Here is a 23,927-nt window from a genome sequence, read left to right on the forward strand (position 1 = left end):
GTTGGATTGGACAATTCCAACGGGGGGTGCAGAACCAAAGAGCATCTAATTTCCCGAGCTCTCTAATACTACGGGGTGGTCTAAAACCATGGTCCTACCTCCAGAACCTTGTGAGAAGCTTTTCTTAAAAAACAGAGAGTAGGGCAAAGTGCACCCATACAGGCAGACCCAGGAGATATTGTAGGTTTGGTTCCAGACCACCGCGATAAAGGGATATCTCAATAAAGCGAATCACATGAAGTTTTTGGTTTCCCAGTGCATATAAAAGTTGTTTACGCTATACTGTAGTCTCTTAAGTGTGCAATAGTATTATGTCTAAAAAAGCAATACTTTAATTAAAAATACTTCATTGCTAAAAATTAAAAACTACTTTATTGCTGAAAAATGCTAACCATCATCTGAGCCTTCTGCTAGCTGTAAAGGCTGCTGGAGGGTTTGAAATATTGCAAGAATTACCAAAATATGACATAGAGACACAAAGTGAGCAAAGGCTGTTTGAAAAAGGGCACCAGTAGACTTGCTCAATGCACAAACCTTCAATTTCTAAAGGCACAGTAATGCAAAGCGCAATAAAAAGAAGCATTCCTGCACCCAGGATTATTTGCGAATAATTTAGGGTTATTTAGGTTATTATTTAGGGTTATTAATAAAGGGTTTCGAAAGAAACCCTTTCGCTAATGCACTAAGCTGACCGCGGTCCTAGAGCTCAGCTTTCTCCCAGCTCTTGGTAACCTCTAAGCGCTTTACCCATGTGGTGAGTTATTTGTGCAAACCTTTCCATCCTGGCCCTCCATTGCTCTGACATAACCCCAGATCTCTTCTGTAAATGTGTCCCTGGATGCCTGGAGAATGCAAGCCTGGTTTTTATACACTTATAAATGCATTATAGCAAGAATGGTAAATCTAAGCCCCAACAGAAATGATGCATTCCAAACCAAGGAGAACTGGCTTTTGGATTATCCACTGCTGAGACCCTTCACCCCATGATCTCCTAAATTGGAGCCAATAACCCATGGTTCACAGTGGCACTGAGTGGTGAAAGCAATGGTTCTAAGTTAATTGAATTAACGATGATGTTAGTACATTACCCCTGAGAGCATGGCTCCCTCCACCCCCGACCCAGACATCCTCCACTGTGTTCAACTTAATACCAACCTTCTGAAAAGCCCTATCTACGTGGCCTCTTGTGTTTCATATTCTCAGAGGGCTGCTGGTATCAGATGCTTAGGGACGCTCTGCTCAATATTTTAAGTTGGACACCCTGTGGATCTTTTCGAAGCAATATTAGTGTTTCAGGAAAGAGAGGAAAAGATAATGATTTTGCTTATCACATGAGTGAGCCTCTGCTACCTTTTGAGCAACACAGTAAACCCTTGCTAATTTTATCCTAACCATAGAGAATCCTTTTGCAAATTACCAGACAGCATACATTTACAAGTAAGATAATAAGCATAATTTTTATAAAACCAGCTCTCCTCTCTCAGCAGAGTTACTTTCTCCAATTTATTTGGACAGGATCATTTAATCCTGATTATGATAACAGTTCACAGCACAGGAGCAAACTGATTCTAGTGTATTCTGTAAAAATTAACGAAGGCCCTAGAATTCGAGGCTGGCTGCAGATCTGTGGAATTGAATCCTTGCTGATAAACGGAATAGAGTTGCCAGGTGTTTGTGCAAATTACAGAGTTTAGACTAGAGGTTAGTAAAATTAGAATCAGCTGTGTTCTTCTGATTTACTTATCATTCATCCGCTCTTTTTAGAAAACGTTAAATTCATCAGTCAAAATTTGATAAGCAGCATATACTTTAAGGAGCTGGAGCTTCCTTTATTGCCCTTGTTTGTGACAGTGAGGTTTGTGTGGAAGCAGAGAAAACATGCCATTTCCAGAAAGTAGAGCCTCCAAATGCAAATACCGTCTGATTAACTAGAGATGAGCAATTTGAAACGCCAGTGTGTGCTTGCCAATGTTAGGGTAAGGTATGTTTTTTTCTTCATTCTCTAAGCCTTCTTTGTTGTATGCTCCTTAAACGTGTGTGGAATGGAATCATATGTTTTAATTAAATTTAGTCTTATTTTGTGTCTCGATTATTTCTTCTGAAGAATCAGCACTCACCACTTAATATTTGGCATTCCCATCATGGAAAATGGGGCTGCCAACGTTTGGTCTAGTGGCAAGCCATCTCTCTTGTGCTAGTTTCCAAGAAGAACCGCCTTTTGCAGAATTTTTTTCTGTAAGGAACAGAGTAATAGCGGGTTAGTATCCAAAGGTTGTTATTATATAGTAAAAGTCCTTATCATGAGACCTCAGGTGAACAAAAAGAAAGCAACTCATGCTTTCTTCTTCAACAGAACTATGATTTTTTCTCTGTTCCTAAAATCCCTGAACTTAAGCCCAACAGAATCAAAGAGGGTGTTTATTTGTGGGGGGAGGCAACGGAGCAGAGAATTGCAGGGATTCACTGAAGTCCTAGTTTTTGTAATGTTGCTGAGTCCTTGATGTCAAGCAAGAATCAATACTTCTCTCCAGTCCTGCTTTAAGCCTCTGTTTCATCTGTAGCGTGATGAAATTGTGGCTTCAGGCAGCGTGCCCCAATCAAGGTCATGCTCTGAGGCCCCTCCTTGGGTCTCACCAGCCCCCTTGCCTTCTGCTTCCCAGGGTCCACAACCAGCTGACACTGCAGCAGCTGTGCCCTGGGTCCCCAGTGCAGTAGACGGTGCCTGGTGGACCTGTTACAAGCACTTCGATGAATGTGTTCACCACTTGGCTTGTGTGGCCAAGAGAACAGGTTGTGTCTTAGCAACCTACTGGCCCACTCCTTTGGGGCCCTATTCAGTCCTCCCCAGCTTCAGTTTAACACCAACTCTATCCAATATATTTATGTGCACATAGCACATTCATACCATTAGAGCATCCATCTCAGGTGCTATTCTAGGGGTTGGGAATACAGCAGTGACCAAGAGAGAAGAAAATTCTTTCTCTCACGCAGCTTAAATCCTTAAGGGATCCGAGTAATAGTTGCCTGGGGAAGCAACGTCTGAGCATGTATTTCATAGGGATCCCACTAGAGATGATCATACAAAGTGAAATAAGTCAGAAAGAGAAAGACAAATACCATCTAATATCACTTGTATGTGGAATCTAAAATATGACACAAACCTATCTACGAAACAGAAACAGACTCATAGACATAGAGAACAGACTTGAGAGGGGTGGGGGAGGGAAGGATTGGGAGTGTGGGATTAGCAGACGCAAACTATTATATAGAGAATGGATAAACGAAAAGGTCCTACTGTAGAGCACGGGGAACTATATTCAATATCCTGTGATAAACCATCATGGAAAAGACTATGGAAAAGAGTGTCTATATATATGTATGACTGAGTCACTTCGCTGTACAGCAGACATTAACACAACACTGTAAATCAACTATGCATCGATAAAATCTTTTAAAAAAAGGGATCCCAGAGACCCTTGCATACATGCCATGGTCTGCTTGCTTTCTGAACCCTGAATTCAGCTGTTGTTTCCTTCAATTCCTCCTTTGCCCATCTTCTTTCAGTTCAGTGTGGGTCCCTCCATCTCTAGGTAACTAAAGCTCTTGCAGCCCCTTCTTCCTACCAGGTCCACATCTGTGAGTAACTGCAGGACCCCCTTGCAACAGGGGCACTCACCTGGCCAGAGTCCCAGTACTGAGGTGGCTCTGAATTCTGCCAGGGATGGGGGACTGGGCAGCGAGGTTGGGGATGCATGTCCATCATTATTGCGGTAGTTATTTCCAGCCTGATCGGCCATGGGGTCCATGACCTCTGTGAAGACATTTTAGAGAGTCTCTCTTGTCCAGAATTTAGAGTTTTCTTGAAACCATGAGATAGAGAGACCATCAGTTGTGAGGATCCTTTCCCACCATGATATTCTGAATCTCATCAGAAGCTTTGGGGAATTCGAAGAAGGGCCTGGGATGGACCTTTTTGAGGTGCCTGCTGGTCTGTCTGAAAGGCATTTCCCCTCTTGCTTTTTATTCTGTTTCTCACCCAGAGTGAGATGTTTCACTGGGATCCATCAAGGAGTGGCAGGGAAGTGGCCCTTTCCCTGTTTTCAGATTGCAGAGAACTCTGTGGGCAAGTGACACAGCATCTGTTCTTTTCCAAGAACCAAGGAGCTATTTTAACCGTTACTTGTTCATAAAGATGCCGTTTGGGATGTTTTTTCATATTGCTCCTTGATTTTTCTTCCCTACAGTTTCCTTGTCTGTCTTTCTCTGGCTCTTTCTCCTGTGATCAGAATATGCATCAAGGCTTCATTAACCACGGAAGGAAATGAAAGATTCCCCCTGTGACAGGGGCTCATCAGAAACCCCCAGGAGTTCAGGAAGGACAACTCTTAGAGATCAGGCTTCAAAGGTGTAGGGCAACTCTCCGATGATGATCTCTCGGCGATTTATGTATTATTGACGCTCACGTCACGAAATGAAATATCCACCATGCTGATAATTTACGCTTTCTCTGTTTAATTGTAGTTTGAAAATGAGATCATCACCAAGCTGGATCATGAAGTGGAAGGAGGTAGAGGCGATGAGCAGTACAAAGTGTTATTTGATAAAATGTAAGTGTTGATTAACAGTGGGATTTATGTCAGAATAGAGACAGAGAGACTGTAATTAGACGACAATGAACTTTGTAGCCCAGAAATAATTAAAAAGTGTTAATAATGGAAAATATTTTAAATTGCACCTCAGTCAAGTTTCTTTTCCCGAGTGTGATTAACAAGGTGTGTGTAATTATTTTTCAGTCTCTTAGAGCACTGCAGGAAGCACAAATACCTTGCCAAAACGGGAGAAACTTTTGTAAAGCTCGTCGTGCACCTGATGGAAAGACTTCTGGATTACAGAACCATCATGCATGATGAGAACAAAGAAAATCGCATGAGCTGCACTGTCAACGTGCTGGTGAGTGAAAAGTTAAATACCCGGTCTTCCCAGGAAGCCGGAGGTTGAACCAGAAGTTCAAAGCCTTGTGAAAGCTGTGGCCACGGAGCTCTGCAGAGCAGGACACAGCCTGTTTCCTTGGCTGTGGGAGGGAAGGAGGAAGGAAGAACTGTTTGCGTATCTGCTTTAAGCACGTCAGCAAAATCATCTTCCTTCTGGGTGTTTTCACACTGTTCTTCCCCTGGTTCAGAATGATGAGCCATCTTATTTTGTAAGCAGGGGAGCGCCCTCACCGATTACAGATCCTAAATGTTTCATTACTAGGAGACTGTAAACATGTCCCGTAGTGGGTCAAATGGTGGCCTCTGAAAGGTCACACAGCCTCATCCTCAGAACCTGTGAACGTGACCTTGTTTGGAAAAACATGCTCCTAGCAGATGTGATTAAGTCAAAGATCTTGAGATGAGACCGTCCTGGATTACCCAGGTGGGCCCTAAATCCGATGACAAGTATTCTTTTCTTTTTCTTTTTGCGGTACGCGGGCCTCTCACTGTTGTGGCCCCTCCCGTTGCGGAGCACAGGCTCCGGACGCGCAGGCTCAGCAGCCATGGCTCACGGGCCCAGCCGCCCCACGGCATGTGGGATCCTACCGGACCAGGGCACGAACCCGTGTCCCCTGCATCGGCAGGCGGACTCTCAACCACTGCGCCACCAGGGAAGCCCATGACAAGTATTTTTATAAGAGGCAGAAAAGGAGAAGACAGAGACCCAGAGCAGAAGACCACGTGAAGAGAGGGGCAGAGATGGGAGTGATGTGGCCACAAGCCAAGGAACACCTGGAGCCACTAGACGCTGGAAGGGGCAGGAAGGAAGCTCCCCTAGTCCCTTCAGAGGGCATGTGGCCCTGCTGACCCCTGGGTTTCAGACTCAGGCCTCCAAAACCGAAAGAGAACGCAGAGCTATTGTTTTAAGTCCTGGAGATTGTGGTAATTTGTTATGGCAGCCATAAGAAACTCGTGTGTGGCCACGTGATGGCTTGGGTGAACTTGACCACCGCCATCCACTGGTGTCTTGCAGAGCTGCTATCACTGTGATATGGTCAGGCTCTGTGGACATCGGTTTTTGACGTAGTTGTGGTACGTCAGGAATGCTTCAGGGCGATGAACTTCTAGGAAGCTTTACGACAAGCTCAGCTGCAGGGCATGGCTGGTTGGCCTCGTGGCTCTCAGGAGCCACGTGACCACCACATCTGACTCCAGAGCTCTCTGCATCTCTCTGCATCTTCCGCCCCTGCTGCTTCCTAGAAGCTAGATAAGCAGACTCCTGGCCCTGGTAGTGTTTTCCTCAATTTCCCCCGCCTGTCCCAACGCAGGAATGCAAGGAAACACTGTGCCTGGTTTCTTCTCTTTCCTTCTCTGGGGTGTCCTCACCACCACCTGGTTGTTGGATAGCGGGTGGTTGCCCTGCCCTGACTTCCCCCATTTGTACGGACTTGTAGGCGGTTTGAGCTTATGGGAGTGGACTTTTGTGCCAGGAGGAGCAGGCCCCATCATTCATTGTTGAAAATCACCAGAGATGTTTGGATTAAAAAGATAAACAAAAAGGAATATTTTTCACCTTCCATCTACTTCATTGTCAACACCGAATCTGAGCTTTGCCACGACGAGCCGGCCGCTGAAACTTCCAGAGCAGGTTTTTTTTGTTTTATTTTTTTTCCTTGCAAATCTAAACATGGGGCACTTCTGGTTTCTGGTCCAGTATGTAAAAGGGGCTTGGAAGTCGTTACTCTATCCTCACCACAAGAAAAAAGCTGGCAAACTGAAAATCAACAACTCTTCTTCGATCCACAGGGAAAACGCCTGCTCCCAAAATTGTGATACGGAGAATCACAGCCTCCCGGAGCAGAAACTAGCACTGGAGCCGGTACTGGACTCCTTTTACCCAGTACATCATGGCCACTTTCAACATAAAATAACAAGGTGTCTTAAAGGGAAAAAAAAGATGCAGTTTGAAGAGACAGGACATCACAGCTGGACTTGGACATGGCTTTAGAGGTTTTAGAATTATCAGACTGGGCACTTAAAATGACCATGATAAATATGCTAAGGGCACTAATAGAAACAGTAGACATTATGGAAGAACAGGTAATATAAGCTGAAAGATGGGAATTCTAAGAAAGTATCAAAGAGAAAATGCTAGACACTTGCAGAATGAAGAATGCCTTTGGACTTATCAATAGACTGGACACGGCTGAGGAAAGAATCGGTGAGCTTGAAACATCTAAATATGTTTGCATGTGCATCATAAGGGTCGGGGGCCACTGTAGGAGTTACTGGCGTCCATCCCTGAGATCTGGCCCACTGGCTATGTTTGCCTCTCCATCCACCTGTAGCCTGACTGTGCTAGGGCGGCAGCGAGCTCTGCCCCAGGTAAGGGCCTCGACCCTTTGCTCAGGAACGAGCCTGGCTCTTGCTCTGTTGTCTTCCTGCATTCTTGCCTCTGTCTGTAGGAATTTATTTTGATGATGCCAGTGTGGTTAACACGAAGTAGAAATCAGTGTCTTTCTGCAGGAGAGAAACAGAAACCTTTTCAAAAACATTCCCTACCACGGACATACTTTTCTAGTGCTACCTCTGAGGTTTAAGGGGACCCAAAAGGCCCATTTGTGTCCAGAAGGAAGAACTATTATTATGTCGATTAGGTTTCCAGCTTTGATGCTTGACTACTGTTTGTTTCAAGCAGGATCTTTCATGCTCACCAGGATGCAAAACCTAGTGGAGAAATGGTGACAGGCTCTGAATGGGGCCTTTTATCAGAATCAGACTCAGAATCAGAATCAGAATCAGGGTCAGAAAAATAAGGTCCTGTGAGGACACCTGAGATCATAGTTCCTGACGTTATGGTGTGTTCCTCTCTCATCCTGAGATTATCGGACAACATTCACTTCCTTCAGCTTGAAATATCCTGAATCATTCTAGGAAGAGTCAAGCATTCTATTCTTAACTGTTTCCTGGGGAGGATAAGATGGATCCCAGACTATCACAATTCTTTCATTTAAAAAATAGAGATCTGTGGATTACAGAGAACAAAAATGGATTTTTACAGATAGATGTTCTGTCTCTTAATATTCACTGCCAAGAACATTTCATCATATAAATATATTTCTAACTTCCGGGCCCATTTTTACCTTTTCTCCTGGTACTTTTCTTGTGAAACAAATAGAGTTTCATAGAACTGAATGTGTCTATCCATCTCTAGATGAGTATGTATGTATAAACATACATCTAGAAACATATAAAATGTACTCAACTGATCACTAAGCAGAAATCCCCTTGAAATCCTAAGGTTAAAAAATAAAGAACGTAAGATTTATTCATCAATAAATAAATGTAAGCTCATTGCAAAATTTCCTTTAAAACCAGTGCTATTTTTTTTTTTTTAAATAGAGTTAGTGGAACGTTCTAAGTTGTGTGGGCTCATTAATGTCCTACTCCTCCTATCACTTAAAAAACAAATTAAAATTAAAAAATGAGAGACAGGGGCTGTGATTCTGCCCAGCGGCCTAGTCCTTTAGATGTACCTCTGCAAGCAAGTCTGCATGTGTGCTGGATCATGGTTCCCACTAGGCAAAATGCGTATTTGTAATTAAGTGGAATTTCATCGTCACCTCATAATCATGCAATCTTTAATTACTGGTTCATGATTTGTTGTGTGTCACCTGGCTCTTCTATGCAATTATCAACATATTCATACCCAAGAATGGTAGAATCATTGTTTTACAGACATAAGTTAGGTCCTTCATGGCCCCTTTACAGGCTAATGAAGGTGGTTCCAAGTAGAATTCTAAGACTCTTAGGATGTGTCTTAGTTATGAAGGAGTACAAAATTGAAATACAGTGAAAATGCTTGCACTCTGAAAGATCAACGCATAGCACTGGACTGGAATTGGAGACCCAGTCCCAATAGGATTGCTTGGACAGATGTCAGCCCTGGTGCGGAGAGGACCACGGGGGGTGGGAGGATGCCCGCAGAGCCCAGAAGTGGGGCACCGAGCAGTGTGAACTTTTACATAAAGAAAGAAAAAGTTTTATAAAGAAATTGGGATTTGAGATGAATGTCCTTCAGTTCTAGGGAGGCTTTGAAGTCCTAGGCAGGGAATAGAACGCAGAGCAGGCAGGGAATAGAAGACACTTCCGTATCTCGGAGAGAGGGAGGAAAGTCGCATGATATCCCCGTTGTGAAATTGTAGAGGAGAATGATCAAAAACTTAGGAAAGGATTAAAAATAGTGCAGAAGAGGGTGGTGTGAAATCGTAGCGTGTAAATACTGGTGAGTTGGAAGTGAAGGGCTCATCCTCTGCCCTTGATGTAGGTTCCCTTTGTTACATCGCTCCGAGCCGTCAGCTGAAAATATCCTCATTACCCAGACACAGCACACGAACCAGAGGACACGCAAATCTCAGGTGCTGCAAAATGTGAAAATCTCGGTGCGTCTTTCTAAACGCGCCCCCGCTTACTCTCTGCATTTGGTTATGATTTCTTTTCGGAGAGATCAATTGTGGAAGCAGTGTCTTTCTTTGGCTAATGAAATGAAACAGGCTGTTTCATCTTCTTGGGTAATGGCATGCCTTTATGATGGTGCTATTCACTAGTTATCTCAGGCCCCCATTCTAGAGTTCTGACATGGTGCGCAGGTGCTAAATTTCACATTGAAAGCGGCAATGGTGTTTCCATACCTTAGGCCTTGTTAGGTGACTGTTCTGCGCCTTTCTGGTGCCTCGTGAACGATAAAAGATTTTAGAGTGTTTATAGAGATTTCACATTAAGAAATGTAATTGTAATAGAAATATTTATGCCCATCCTGAAAATAGTTTACAATATGTAGAATTAGCCTATTGTTGATAATCTGCTAACTAACCTTCCTCTATCAGTGCTGTACACGAGGTGTTTTTTAAGCAGCAACCAGTTTTCTTACTGTGCTTTGGAAGGCCTGTCTAGAACAGCGCTTTCCGATAGAAATTTCTTGATAATGGAGATGCTCTGTATCTACACTATTCAAGACAGTAGCACTGGCTCCATACGGATATTGAGCACTCAAAAGTGTGTGGCAAGTGCAACTGAGGAAGTGAATTTTTAACTTCATTCAATTTGAATTAAATTGACTTTCTATTTGAATACATGCGCCTCGTGGCTACTGTGTTGGACATCAGGTCTGCAATGCCACGTCGCCTTCTTGTGGCTCTTGGTAAGTGAGGCTAGACCCAGCATGCTTTGAATCATGTTGATGATGCTTATTCCAAAATTTTTCGTTTCGCTTCTAATGAGATGACAATGGTTAAGAATGGTGAAGAGATCATGTCTTCCGGTAATCCTTTGTTTTAACTGAAAACAGGTGACTTTCAAATGACAGAAGTAGATTTAAGCCATCACAACGTTTATTTTATTTTTTAATTTTTAAAAATTTGTTGCCAAGCATGTTTTCTGTTTCCTTTTTGTTTTACTGAAATAGAGTTGATTTACAGTGTTGTGTTAGTTTCGGGTATACAGCAAAGTGATTCAGGTCTCTGTATATCTGAATATATAGATTCTTTTCCATTATAGGTTATGACAAGATATTGAGTATAGTTCCCTGTGCTGTACAGTAGGTTCTTGTTGGTTATCTATTTAGATGTGATTATATATATATACAATGGAATATTACTCAGCCATAAAAAATGAAATAATGCCATTTGCAGCAACATGGGTGGACCTAGTTATTATCATACTAAGTAAGTCAGATGGAGAAAGATATATGATACCGTTTAAATGTGAAATCTAAAAAAATGATACAGATGAACTTTTTTACAAAAGAGAAATAGACTCACAGATTTAGAAAACAAACTTATGGTTACCAAAGGGGAGGGGGGCGCAGGGATAAAATAGGAGTTTGGGATTAACATATACACGCTACACTGTTTAAAGTATAGGAAATTTATTCGTTAGAATCACCCCCCGCCAGCCAAAAAAAAAAAAAAAATGAAGAACAGTGTAAGGTGTTTTTGCATTTTATGTGAATTTATGGTTCATATTCAAAGATCTGGGTCCATTTGGCTGTGTTTGACACAAGTTGAAGAACTGGATTTTTAATATGTATGTGACACCTTTTATAGAACAGGTTTCTTAAAACAGTGTTGTGGTTTGATTTTTCAGAATTTCTACAAAGAGATTGAAAGAGAAGAAATGTATATAAGGTATGTGAGCATCTGGCTCGTCTGCACCCTCGACCTGTTTACAATAATTGCTGTTTGTCAAGTCCATGCTAAAAAGTGTTTTATAGCCACAGGGGTTGATCTTGTAGGAAATCGTGAAGGCTAGAGTTTGAATTTGGTGGAGCTCCCAGAAGTATCGTCAGACCTGGTGCAGTTTGTCCGTGCCGATGCGGAGATTTGGGGTGGGGGGCATCCTTAGCCAGCTCAGAAGAAAATTATTATTTCACAGGGTTTTTATTCCTTTTGACTGACCCTTATGGCCCTTTAGAAAAAAGGCACTGCCACAAATTTTATTGTTTCACAGTAAGCCATATGATCAAATGAGAAGTCCAGTCTTAACTTTATCAGAAATAAGGCAATAGTATAAATTTTCAGTCTCTTCTTACCTGGGTACCAAATTCCCAAGTTTCATACTTTCTTCTGGATTTTTCTCCTTCACTTGCCTTTTTCTCTAGGGTGGTGGGCTATGATTGGTACCCTCTTCTTCTTGGTCACTCTTAGGGGCCAGTGTCAAATTTTAGCAAGATTACCACTTACGAGACCAGAATAATTATATAATCCACGTGGCATTAGAGTTTAATGATGAATCTTAGTTACATTAAGCATTATTTTCTTTCTTTTTTTGTTAAGTCCCTAGCGTATTTATTTGTATAAAGAGCAAACAAAAACATGATTTTCTAACTTTTGATTTCTAAGGCTTTTTAACTTTGTCCTTTAAAAACAGTACCATGTGAATATAATAAAGCTTGAGGAAAACAATCAGTTTCTTTTATCCAAAATGTAGGCTGTGGTGGGAGGGAGAGAGATGCAAGAGGGAAGAGATATGGGGATATATGTATATGTATAGCTGATTCACTTCGTCATAAAGCAGAAACTAACACACCATTGTAAAGCAATTATACTCCAATAAAGGTGTTAAAAAAAAAGTGTATACAAAAAAAAATGTAGGTTGCTCTATATTAGAAAAGCAACTTTTATTTCTTTATGGCAGAGGAATTCTTTTGATCACATTCGCTGTGATCATTGGAGCTCTTTATTCTTATGGATTTGTATTTTTATGGATTTTGTGTGTGTGTATATTTGGACTCAATAGAAATGTAAGAAATCACAATCAAACATTGTGTACTCTCATTTCAACTGCAAGAAAGAAAACTCTGGAAAAGATGAGAAAGAATGAGAGACCTTGAAGTATAATTCCACCTCCTTGTGCCACCTTCAGTTTTGTCCTGAAAAGAGAGGACTTAAATTTAAGAAATATATCTACTGTGTATTACTCTGGTTGGTTTTTCTTAGTGCTTCATGTACCAGAAGCTTCCAAGGCATTATTCATTGTGAAGATTGTAAAAAGAAAGTATAGAGATGATTTACTGTTGAAGGTAGAATTTAGCTCTTGCAGTTCTCAACACAAATTATTTGGGGATGCTTTAAGAATGTACCTATGTTTTATCGTCTCAGGTATTTGTACAAGCTCTGTGACCTGCACAAGGAATGTGATAACTACACTGAAGCAGCCTATACCTTGCTTCTCCATGCGAAGCTTCTGAAGGTAGTAAAACTTACCATATACTTTCATGATCCTGTCATTATAAATTACAAGATCATTTAACTTTTGATTTTTCCATGACAAATTTCAGTAAACCTAGAACTTAAGATTTTATGGATGTTGACTCAATGCAGTGACATAAACAAAGATAGTTAAGAAGTACTTTGATTATAGATTTGGCTCTCCTGAATGCAAATTGGACAAGATGTCAGAGCAAGTTATCACTGAGCATCTTAAACACCCATGATTGGTCTGCCAGCAGTGAGTTAGAGATTCTGTGATTCCTTATTCCTGCCAACAGGACCCAGTAATGCCGGAGGGCGACCTCAATAAGAAGGAACTTCTGTGGTACAATAGCTAAGAGAGAGGATGAGCCCACCTCTCATTATTTTATCAAAGAGTGTAGGGACCAGATCATGACTTTTCTCTCCGTGCGTTCTAAGCGGTTCCATCAAGATCTCCTGTTGGTCCATCAGTTCATGTTGGACTTCCTGCCTGATTCTCCTGGGGGATGTTACCCCTCAGCATAGGTCTGACATGACAGCTTTCAGCTCTCAGTGTCCTTTTGTTATTCAGATAGCTTTGGACATTGCTCTGTGTGTGTGTGTGTGTGTGTGTGTGTGTGTGTGTGTTGCCATAATATATTCATGCTCTCCCCATGTCCATTTTATTTTCAGCCCAGTTAGTCATACAGAGTGGACCCACAGTAAATAACTGGGTGGTTGTTTGTATTGATGGGTGGCAAGATGGATGTGTGGGTGGATGGATGGATGTGTGGATGGATGGATGGATGGATGTGTGGTTGGATGGATTGATGGATTCATGGATGGATGGATGTGTGGATGAATGTGTAGGTGGATGGATGTGTGGGTGGATGGATGGTTGTGTGGATGGATGGACGGATGTGTGGGTGGATGGATGTGTGGGTAGGTAGGTAGATAGATGAGGGAATTTCCCGTGTTAGGCAGTGAATCCCCAGCAAGAATCTTCTAGCCCTTGGCCCAGTCCTGAACTCTCCAGTAGCTTGTGTGATATGCATACTCATAAGCTGCTTTAGGGACACTGGAGTGTGGAGATTGACCTTTGCCTGAAAACAAGAGTCCTTTATAAAGAAAACACAATGAGACTGGTTTCAATCTGAATGCCTCATCCATAGTCATCCATGGTACCCTTTTGGCTTTTCACCATATAAAGCTCTCCTAAGGACTGTCATTTATGAAGATAGAGTTATCAGTTGGGGCATCTCACACCAGACCTCCCACTTTGAATTCTAATGGCTTTCATTTGTTAGAAACCCAAATTTTAGTAACAAGGTGATTTTGAAACTACGAAGATATATCTTTTACACCAGGGAAATTAAAATGGGCTTGACAAGCTGCTTGGTCACCCTTACTCTCTCTCACAGTACATAAACTTTTCTACGGGCGTGTGAATGTAAAATAGATATATGTGTATGAAACATCATTTGTTTAATCATTGCACTTACTGAGCACAGACGGGGTTATCACAAATGGTACAAGGATGTTTCACAACCCAAATCAGTTGGCCCAGTTGCATTATCATTTCCACTGGGGTTTTGAATTTTCCAGTTAGATGCCAAATAATTGCTCTCCATATCTTTTACATCATTACATTTTGCAGTTTGTCCTAAATATGTTTTGATATTGCAGAAAATGTGAATTCATGCTGGTTAATCAACATACTAAAGAACGTTACTTGTATCTTTATGAAAATTCTTCACCATGATTGATATATTCTTGTTCATTGAGTAAAAATCCTCAAATAGGGTCTTCTTTTTTTGGTTAAGGCTATTTTGTAAAAAAAAAAACAAGGGCAATAAAAACATCAGCCTTTCGCCTAGCAATCAAGTCATTTCATCTCATTGTTTAAGTGGAAGGTATAAAGGAGTTTTGCTTCTCCATTCAGTATTTTTTTAGGTGATTTTAAACTCCAAGGAAGTTATTTGGCATCCAAACTTTCTTATTCTTATTTATCTTATTGTAGTTACGTTTCAGAATCATGTAAAATTTTACTTTTACCCTTATAAAAGTAGAAATCTGGCCATGTGGTGAAAATGCCACAATTAATTGAGTTTGTAACTCCCAGTTATGGTTGGCTACGCACTTCTCCTTTGAAGGTGAAAGGATTTGCAGCAGCGTAAAGGTTTCTCACTCTTCCTTGACACTCCAGGTGCCGGAGAGCCCATCTGGCCCCATAGCCCTTTCACCCTGTTCTTTGGAGCCCTGGAGTCCAGCACGGAGTGCTCCAAACCTCTCTGGCTTCGGGAAGGTGGGAGGGGGTGTGTGCTGTGAGAGCCCGCCTCTTAGGGAGCCTTGCACTTTTGCAGGCCTGTCCCTCGGGGCCTTTGCCCTCTGCCCCAGTGGTTCCTGTCCATTTGTCTTGCCCCCTAAAATGTGGCACCACAGCTGGTCCCATTGCTCCAGATGTGGCCTGGCCAGCCCTGAGTCCAGTGGGGGACCCCCACGCCCACCCCCCTGTGGTCCAGGCAGCCTGCAAGTCCACTGCTTTCTTGGTAGCATCCTCACTGTCCTGTCTTAAAACAGGGTCAAGACCCACCTCCTGAGTCCAGCTGACGAGTGAGCCCATCCTGATTCTTTCCTCCGAGGAGCCTCTGCAGAAACCCTCGTCCTGCCTCCCGCCCTTAAATTGCCCATGAAATCTTTTCTGCAGAGTTATTATATACCACTGTGCTCTAATTTGTAATGGCACTCTCTCTGGGGCAGGTATCTTCTGACTCATCTTTGACCTGGTGCCTTGCACATAGTAGGTCCCCACCAAATATTGAAGTTTATTGAACCCTATATTTAGTGCCGTTGATTTCTTGAGCATAAGTTTAGGAGTTTAGGTGTCAAATGAGCTTGCCTTCACTTCGATGCATCCTTCCTTCATCCCATAAGTCCACTGTCACGTCCACAAACACTGGCCGAGCCCTGCCTTTGCGACAGGCAACATGCCTAGAGCTGAAGATCCCAAGACGCCTCCCTGTCTGTAAGCAGCTTTCTTTACGACCTGTAAGTGGAATCCATGTGCCTTCTGCTGTTGATTAAAATGTTGAGCAGCACAGGACTGAGGCCGCCGCCCAGGGATGCCCCACTTGAGGCAGCCACAGATCACCCGGTTCCTCATTCTTCTGGAAGGTTCCAAGGCATCCTGGGCAAGCTGACAGTTCTGTGCTGTCCAGAACCTGCCGGGTTTCTCTTCTGTGTGAATGTAGACCCAGCTTTGCCTTCTTCTTTCTTTCACTCGTCTTGAGGCCTCTGCACAGAGGTTCTGCCCTCAATTCCAGACCCGGCAGCCTGATGGCAGCAGCTCCAGTGACTCCCAGAATCATGGCCCGAGTGCCCACACTGAATTCAGGGCTTACTGTGTGCATTCTGACCTGACGGTAGGGAAACGGTAGCCCTGGCCGTGCCCTCACCTGGCACTGCTTACGCTTTGCTTTTGCCTCAGTGGTCAGAGGACGTGTGCGCGGCCCACCTCACCCAGCGGGACGGGTACCAGGCGACAACACAGGGACAGCTGAAAGAGCGGCTCTACCAGGAAATCATCCACTACTTCGACAAAGGCAAGGTAAAAAAAAAAGCAAATTTTCTGGTGTTTTCCTCTGTGTGTGCACCTTCTTGCAGTGTTGTAAACACATTTTTTAACACATGGTGTTTGTGGTACCAGAAATTTGTTACAGATTGTGTATCTGAAGGTTTTATGCAGGGCCCTCCCGCTGGCGCTTCTAAGTAGAAATCCTACCAAAGATAAAAATCAATCGCCCTTTTGTAGATGCTCTGCTGAAAGTTAGAACTGAAAAGCACAAGTATTTTCATAGTCCTTGCCAGAGAGAATCCAGGCTGGGACACTGATTTGGGGGAATTTCTGGCTACGTTAGAGCTAATGCTTTCCTTTTGACAGTTTGCGTTTTCCTGTTGTCACCAAACTATTAATCCCATGGCAAGACCAATATCACTCATGTCGGTGGCCTCTCCATTAACTGGCTCAAACAAAATTATTTAATCTGTTGACTTCTACTAAAAGGAAACCTGCCATCATTTTAATCAGCCAGTCATAGGTCTCATCACTGTAGTTCATGTGATTCAGATAAATAGTAACTATTAATAAAAAAGGGGGGCTTCCCTGGTGGCGCAGTGGTTGAGAGTCCGCCTGCCGATGCAGGGGACGCGGGTTCGTGCCCCGGTCCGGGAAGATCCCACATGCCGCTGAGCGGCTGGGCCCGTGAGCCATGGCCGCTGAGCCTGCGCGTCCGGAGCCTGTGCTCCGCAACGGAGAGGCCACAACAGTGACAGGCCCGCGTACCGCAAAAAAAAAGGGGGGGGGGCTTCTTCAGTTAAGAAGTTTTTAAAATCTGCCACCAAAGTGGCTTCTAAGCTCATTCTGTGCCTTCCTTGGGATTCTTAACTCATCTCAGTTACCAGCCTTTTTTTTTTTTTTTTTTTTTTTTTTTTTACCTTGAGAAAAGTTACCAGAGAATTCCACGACGGTACCTGTATTTGTTTCTTAGGGCTGCGGTAACATAGGCCTACCCACTGGGCAGGAATCTGTTCTCTCACAGTTCTGGGGGCTATAAAACCAAAGTCAGCGTGTCGGCAGGGCCGTGCTCTCTGAGAGAGAATGATTTAAGGGGAGAATCTGCTTTCTGCCTCTCAGTGTCTGTTGATGCCGGCAGTCCTTGGCTTGTAGATACATCACTCCAGTTTCTGCCTCCGTATTCATGTGGCTTTTTCCCTGTGTGTCACTGTGTCCAAATCTTCCTCTTCTAAGAGCACCGATTATTGGATTTAGGGCCCACGCCATCCAGTGTGACCTCATCTTAACTTGATTACGCCCAAAGACCCTGTTTCTAAATAAGGTCACATTCACAGATACCAAGGGTTAGGACTTCAACATATCTTTTGGTGGGGGGACCCAGTTCTACTCCCGGCAGCACCCATATCGGGAAAGGATGATGGCTGACCCTTTTTGTGGTTGTCGACATAAATCAAACCCTTTTGAAGAGATCATGTGTGTTTTATTTATTCCCTGGGGTCCTTGACATGGGACAAAAATCAAAATGTTCAGAATAGCATGAGGATTGGCCAGAGGCCACTTGGAAATGGTCTGTGAATTATACCTGGTCCTATAGCAAAGCAGAATATATTTCTTCATAGAAATGAGATGGTTTCACAATTAAGGCCAACTGCTAAAATTTTATTAGCTTAGCCAGGGGAATTCTGTTTCTCGACAGACTGCTAAAAAAGTGGAGCCATTCCTTCCCCCAATGGCTTTCTGGCTTATTATGTTTTTGAGAAGGGTAATCAGGTGTTACGGAAGGGGCAGAACAGGAGGTGGGACCCCAGAGCGGCCCAGGAAGCCTGAGGGCCAGAGGTCCTTGGGGCTGAAAGAGTGTGTGCCTTCACTGATAGTCATTGTGGGTTCTCACGTCCTCTGGCAGCGCTGGCCCCGAGATCTCTCCCACCACATCTCAGCTCTCTGGGTCCTCATCCACCCCAGCCCTTCCTGCCTCTTCCTGGCAGGCCTCTGCTGCTCCTAACCTTGGCTCATTTGTCCTCATCCAGCTTAATGTCACCTCTGCTCCGATGCCCACAGTGGCCTCTTCTTTTCCCGTATAGCACTTACCCACAATTTGCAACAGTAGATTTGCACGTGTATTTCTTTAGCGAGGCTCCCGTAGGCCACGAGGTCTGTGAAGATAGAGGCCACACACGTGCAGTCCCTCACAAGACATGTAACTCTCAGAGCCGGGCACGTAACACAGGGGCGTTTGTTAGATGAACAAAGAAATCAGTGAAAGAATGCAGGAACAAATGAGTGAATACTCAGCGTTTAAGGGTGATTTCGGACAGATGAGAGGTGCTCATGGACAGCAGGACAGCTGGCCTTCAATAAATAATAAATTGAGGAACCAAGTGGGTTTGGTTTTGTTTTTAGCCAGAGTAGCCTCATACGGAGAGAAAACAATGAACGTGTTTGGTTTAGCACAGTGGTTCTCAACCAGGACCCTTTCAGGTCATCATACCTGGGGGTGTGGATATGACTGGCGTCAAGTGGGTCAAGGTCAGGGGTGCCGCTTAACATCCTACACGGCGGACAGCCCTCGCCACACAGAACTATCCAGCCCAGAATGTCAGTAGTGGCCAGGTTGAGAAATCCTGGTTTCGAAAAAAAGCTAATTCAAGTGATAAAGCACTACAGGCAGAAAGAGAAAGGGGCTGAAGGAATGTTCTCACGTGTTTCTGTGTTTTGGAGGAGACAGAAGGATGGCTCTAGTAAAGTGAGCACTTAGCTCACCTGGAGTCAGGAATGTTCAACTTGATTGAACTTGTTAATCAAAACTGAGGAGGATCGTCTCCACAGCAGCTGTTAGAGGCGTACTGGCAAAAGAGACTGAAAAGCCATTTTTGAAGGCCCATAACTTCTCCACGAGAACGTTAAAAAGAAACGGAAGTTCGCACATCTTTCTGAGGCTAACATGAGGGTGAGGGAGAAAATTTCATCAAACAAAATTTCAAGTACCTGGATGATGAGCCGCGAAGCAAAAAAAAAAAAAAAAAAAAATCGTTTTAACATCAACAAGCATTAAATTTCCTGGGGAAAAATTAACAGAAGGAAGTAAGTATCCATCTTCTGTATTAGCTGGGACGGGCTGGAATCTGCTGGGGTTCCGACCTCTCACCGTCTCAGTGGTGCTACACAACCCAGGTTGATTTCTCACTCCTGCTGCCGGTCCATCCTCACTGCTGGGGACCCAGGTGAGCGCAGGTCCCAACACAAAGGAATGCAGCCTCAGAGGGACAGCAAGTCACTGCCCAGCCCCTACACACTCGGCCCAGAAATGACACATGCGTTTGTGCTCGTGTCATTGACTAAAGGAGATCACGCGGCCACAACGAGCTTCAGTGGGTGGGGAAGTGCCTGGAAGGGAAGGCAATGTACGTAGCGCCTACATCTACCAGGTAAACCAGGTAAACTACCAGGACGTTGAATCGGACAAGCGAGGCGGGGTTCTAACCTAGGGCTCTCAAAGCACGTGGAAATTACCTAAGTATATGTGTGTCCTAAAAAGGTAATACTCCCTCTAACCCCCCAATTGCAGAGCTTCCCACAACTGGACATGTGAGAATAGCGCTATCTCCAGAACCTGGTGCCGGGCCAGCTCCACTGTAGTTGAATTTCTTCCTCGGGTTAGGGAGGGGTTGGGAACGACGTGACCGGGCTGGGCAGTGCAGGGGCAGCTGCACCTGAGAACTGGTTCCAGCTCCCTGTGGCCAGGATGCCCGAAGTCTCAGCAGGTGGGGAGTCGGGGCGGCAGGAGGTCACAGCAGAAGGAAAGTTTGCTTCTTCATGCCAGATTTAGAATCACATTCATTTAGGAAACAAGACTGAGACCTGGTCTTATTATACCTGCCAGGTGTTGGGTATATGCGGTGATTTGGGAAAGAGCATCCTTCGTGCCTTCTCTGGAATAAGACAATGGCTGAGGTCGTTGCTGCAGATTCAGAACTTGACCTTGGGAAGGACTAGATGCACACATTTCTGTGCTCTGTGCCCAGACTGAAGTTTTGTTTTTTGGGTTTCTTTAATTGAAATATAGTTGATTTACAGTGTTGTATTAGTTACAGGTGTACAGCAAAGTGATTCAGTTATATATACATATATATATGTGTGTGTGTGTGTGTATATGTCTGTTCTTTTTCAGATTCTCTTCCATTATAGGTTATTATAAGATACTGAGTAGAGTTCCCTGTGCTGTACAGCGGGTCCTTGTTGGTTATCTATTTTATATATAGTAGTATGTACACGTTAATCCCAAACTCCTAATTTATTCCCCCCCCTTCCCCTTTGGTAACCATAAATTTGTTTTCTATGTCTGTGAGTCTATTTCTGTTTTGTAAATAAGTTGATTTGTATCATTTTCATAGATTCCACACATAAGTGATATCACATGGTGTTTGTCTTTCCCTGTCTGGCTGACTCCACTTAGTATGATAATCTCTAGGTCCATCCATGTTGCTGCAAATGGCATTATTTCATTCTTTTTTTTGGCTGCGTGCTATTCCATTGTGTTTATATACCACATCTCCTTTATCTATACTCATCTGTCGATTTTTGGGGAAAAAAATATCTTGAAATGGGTGATAGTTGGCAAGTGATTCAGCCCATGGGAATTTGAAGGAAGGCTGCTCACTGTGGGGTCCTCTGGGTAGAGGTGCCCAGGGAGCCAGCCCTCCTGTGATGGGGGGCTCCGACCTGAGCTGTCTGCTACGAGAGTCACAGGACCCATGCAGCCATGAGCACCTGAAACATGGCCAGTCCAAACTGAGACGCACCATCAGTGCACAACAGAACTGGATTTCTAAGGCTCCGCGTGAACAAGAGACTGTTGTTATGAGCTGAATTGTGTCCACCAGAAATTCATGTGTTGATGCCCTAATCCGAGTACCTCGGAAGGTGACTATTTGGAGGTAGGGCCTGATCCAATATGACTGAACTCCATATAAGAAGAGGAGATTAGGACAAAGACACACACTGAGCAAGGACTAGGTGAGGACACAGGGTGGGGATTTGTCTCACAAGCCAAGGAGAGAGGCCTCAGAGGAAAGCATCCTTCTGACAACTCGGCCTTGACTTCTCGCCTCCAGAACTGTAAGGAAATAAATTTGTTTAAGGCGTCCAATCTTTGGAACTTTGTTATGGCAGCCTGTCAAACATCTCATTAATTTTGTGTTATTGATTCCGTTTGAAAGAATACTTCAGGTATAGTAAATATTACTAAAATTAATTCCACTTTTTTTAAGAGTTTGCTCATTTTTAAAGCTTTTTTCTTTTTTTTAATAAATTTATTTATTTTTGGCTGCGTTGGGTCTTCGTTGCTGCGCGCGGGCTTTCTCTAGTTGCTGCGAGCGGGGGCTACTCTTCATTGCGGTGCGCGGGCTTCTCATTGCGGTGGCTTCTCTTGTTGCGGAGCACGGGCTCTAGGTGTGTGGGCTTCAGTAGTTGTGGCACGCGGGCTTATTAGTTGCTCCGCGGTATGTGGGATCCTCCCAGACCAGGGATCGAACCCGAGTCCCCTGCATTGGCAGGCGGATTCTTAACCACCGTGCCACCAGGTCCCTAATTCCACTTTTTAAAATGTGGCTACTAGAAAAATTGTTCATGTATCTTGACTGATGGTTCCATTGGACACTGCTGCTCTGAGCCAAAGACTTTGCTTTTGTTGAGAATGGTGTCTGCCAGCACATCCATCCACAGGCTGCTGGTAGATCGAAGCTTTACTGCATGTCCTTTGGAGTCATCACAGGCAGCGGCATTGCTTACGTGCTTGTTGGGATATATTCCTTACACTAAATGAATATTTTGAAAAACTGAAATAAATCTAAGAGAATTAGGAAATGGGAACCAAAGCCAGGAGATACTAGAATGTATGTCAGAATGACAAGGGGAAGCATGATCACAAGCACCAAAATTGGATTTTTTTTTCTTGTGACCCAGCGTCATTTCTGTAATTTGAAATAAGTGTCCAGAGTATGGTTGTTCTTAGCATTAGGGGATTTGGAGGGATGGGCATGTGAGGGGCTCTTTTATGAACAGAAGATCCTCTGAATGAAATACAGACAAGGCATGGTAGGCAGGGAAGGAAAGAGTAGAAACAGAGGCAGTTATGAAGATAAACCATAAGAAATCAGGAAGAAGCAACATAGCTTTGTTGGAGCAAGATGGAGTTTTCTGGTACTTACGTATTTTATTTTCAAAATTTAGAATTATGCCTCTGAGTTGTTTTCTTCTGTGCTTTGACCAAAGTCTATTATAATCTTATTATTAGTTTCCCAAACTCTTAAGGATGAGTCACGTTTTCTCACTGTGATTTGTGTGTCCAAGTGCCTTCAGGGATGAGTGTCACCGACCGACTAGCTCTAAGGTCTGCACCTTCTTGGCCAGGTTCTACCTGGGACACTGCTGAACAATGTGGGTCTCTGAGCAGAAGTCAGCTCATCCGGCGTGTTTTCCTCATGAGCTCTCAGCCTCCCTGGACTCCCAGTCCAAGATGCATCGCCCACATCCACCCCTGCCATCTGCTCCCCGGGCCACCATTCTGGGCTCTAACAAAGTGGCCATGGTATCATAGCTTGGATCGCTCCAAGGATGCCCAAACCTCAAGGTCCCCCAACCTCCTCTACAGGCAGATCCAGGCTTCTACCTGGCAGGTGAGGCCCCTTACAGCAGGGCTCTGCCCATGTATCTACCCTCTCGTCACCCACAGCATCTTGCCTCTTTCTGAACATGCTTTTTGATTCCCAGCCCCGGGACCTTCTGTGGTCTCCCCCGGATGGGAACGGCCCCTTCTCACCTGCCGTCTCTTGTGGTGACTCCTTCCCACCTCCTACGCATGTTTTCTTGCTGTCTCCACCTTGGAGCCTTTCCTGCCCCCCATGCAGAGAGAGTCCTGTCTCTGGGCTCTCCCTTCCCTGGCCAGGAGCTATTTCTATGTATCCTGTATCCCCTCCTTTGAGTATCTCACACTTTAATGGTCCCCTGAGTCCCCTGGGGATCTTGTTAAAATTCAGATTCTGGGAACCTCCCTGGCGGTCCAGTGGTTAAGACTCTGCACTTCACTACGGGGGCGCAGGTTTGATCCCTGGTCGGGGAGCTAAGATCCCACGCGCTGCGTGGTTTGTCCAAAGAAAACAAATGCAGATTCTGATTCACTAGGTCTTGGGAGGGGCCTGAGGCTCTGCATTTCTAAGCAGCTCCCAGTAATGGCAATGGAACTGGGCCAGGGTCCACCCCTGGGTCACCAGGTCCTGCTTTGACTGGAGCTCCTTGGGGACAGGGCACGCTGTGTCTGACACTTCTGTTTGTCCCTCTTCGGGAGCCCTGTGCTGCACCCAGACTGGGTATTCAGTCACTTTTTTTAAGTAGACTATTTTTTAATAGCAGTTTTTAGGTTCACAGCAAAATTGAGCAGCAGATATGGAGAGTTCCCATGTACCCCTGCCCCCGCCCCGACATGTGCAGCCTCTCCCACTGTTAACAGTGTCATTTTTATTGAATTAAGCACATTCTGGCCAATGCTTGAGCAAATACTGGAAAAGGCCACCATCACTCAGACATTCCACAGAGTTCCTAACATGGGGCTTTTTTTTTTTTTTTGCGGTACGCGGGCCTCTCACTGTTGCGGCC

General features: G+C 44.2%; 1 protein-coding gene across 1 annotated transcript in view; it reads left to right on the top strand.

Moving 5' to 3' along the window:
• The window catches only part of DOCK1 (dedicator of cytokinesis 1), a 527,459-nt gene that overhangs the window by 445,989 nt on the left and 57,543 nt on the right, over positions 1-23,927 (top strand). Inside the window, exons 34-38 of the mRNA XM_089898353.1 lie at positions 4,522-4,607; positions 4,794-4,950; positions 11,118-11,158; positions 12,632-12,722; positions 16,191-16,310. Of these exons, the coding sequence (XP_089754479.1) occupies positions 4,522-4,607; positions 4,794-4,950; positions 11,118-11,158; positions 12,632-12,722; positions 16,191-16,310 (495 nt within the window). The remainder of the gene's footprint in view (positions 1-4,521; positions 4,608-4,793; positions 4,951-11,117; positions 11,159-12,631; positions 12,723-16,190; positions 16,311-23,927) is intronic.

This window comes from Delphinapterus leucas, chromosome 16, assembly GCF_059928025.1.
Source record: "Delphinapterus leucas isolate spDelLeu-1000000601 "Yukka" chromosome 16, BTC_Dleu_Yukka2, whole genome shotgun sequence".
NCBI classification, from domain to species: domain Eukaryota; kingdom Metazoa; phylum Chordata; class Mammalia; order Artiodactyla; family Monodontidae; genus Delphinapterus; species Delphinapterus leucas.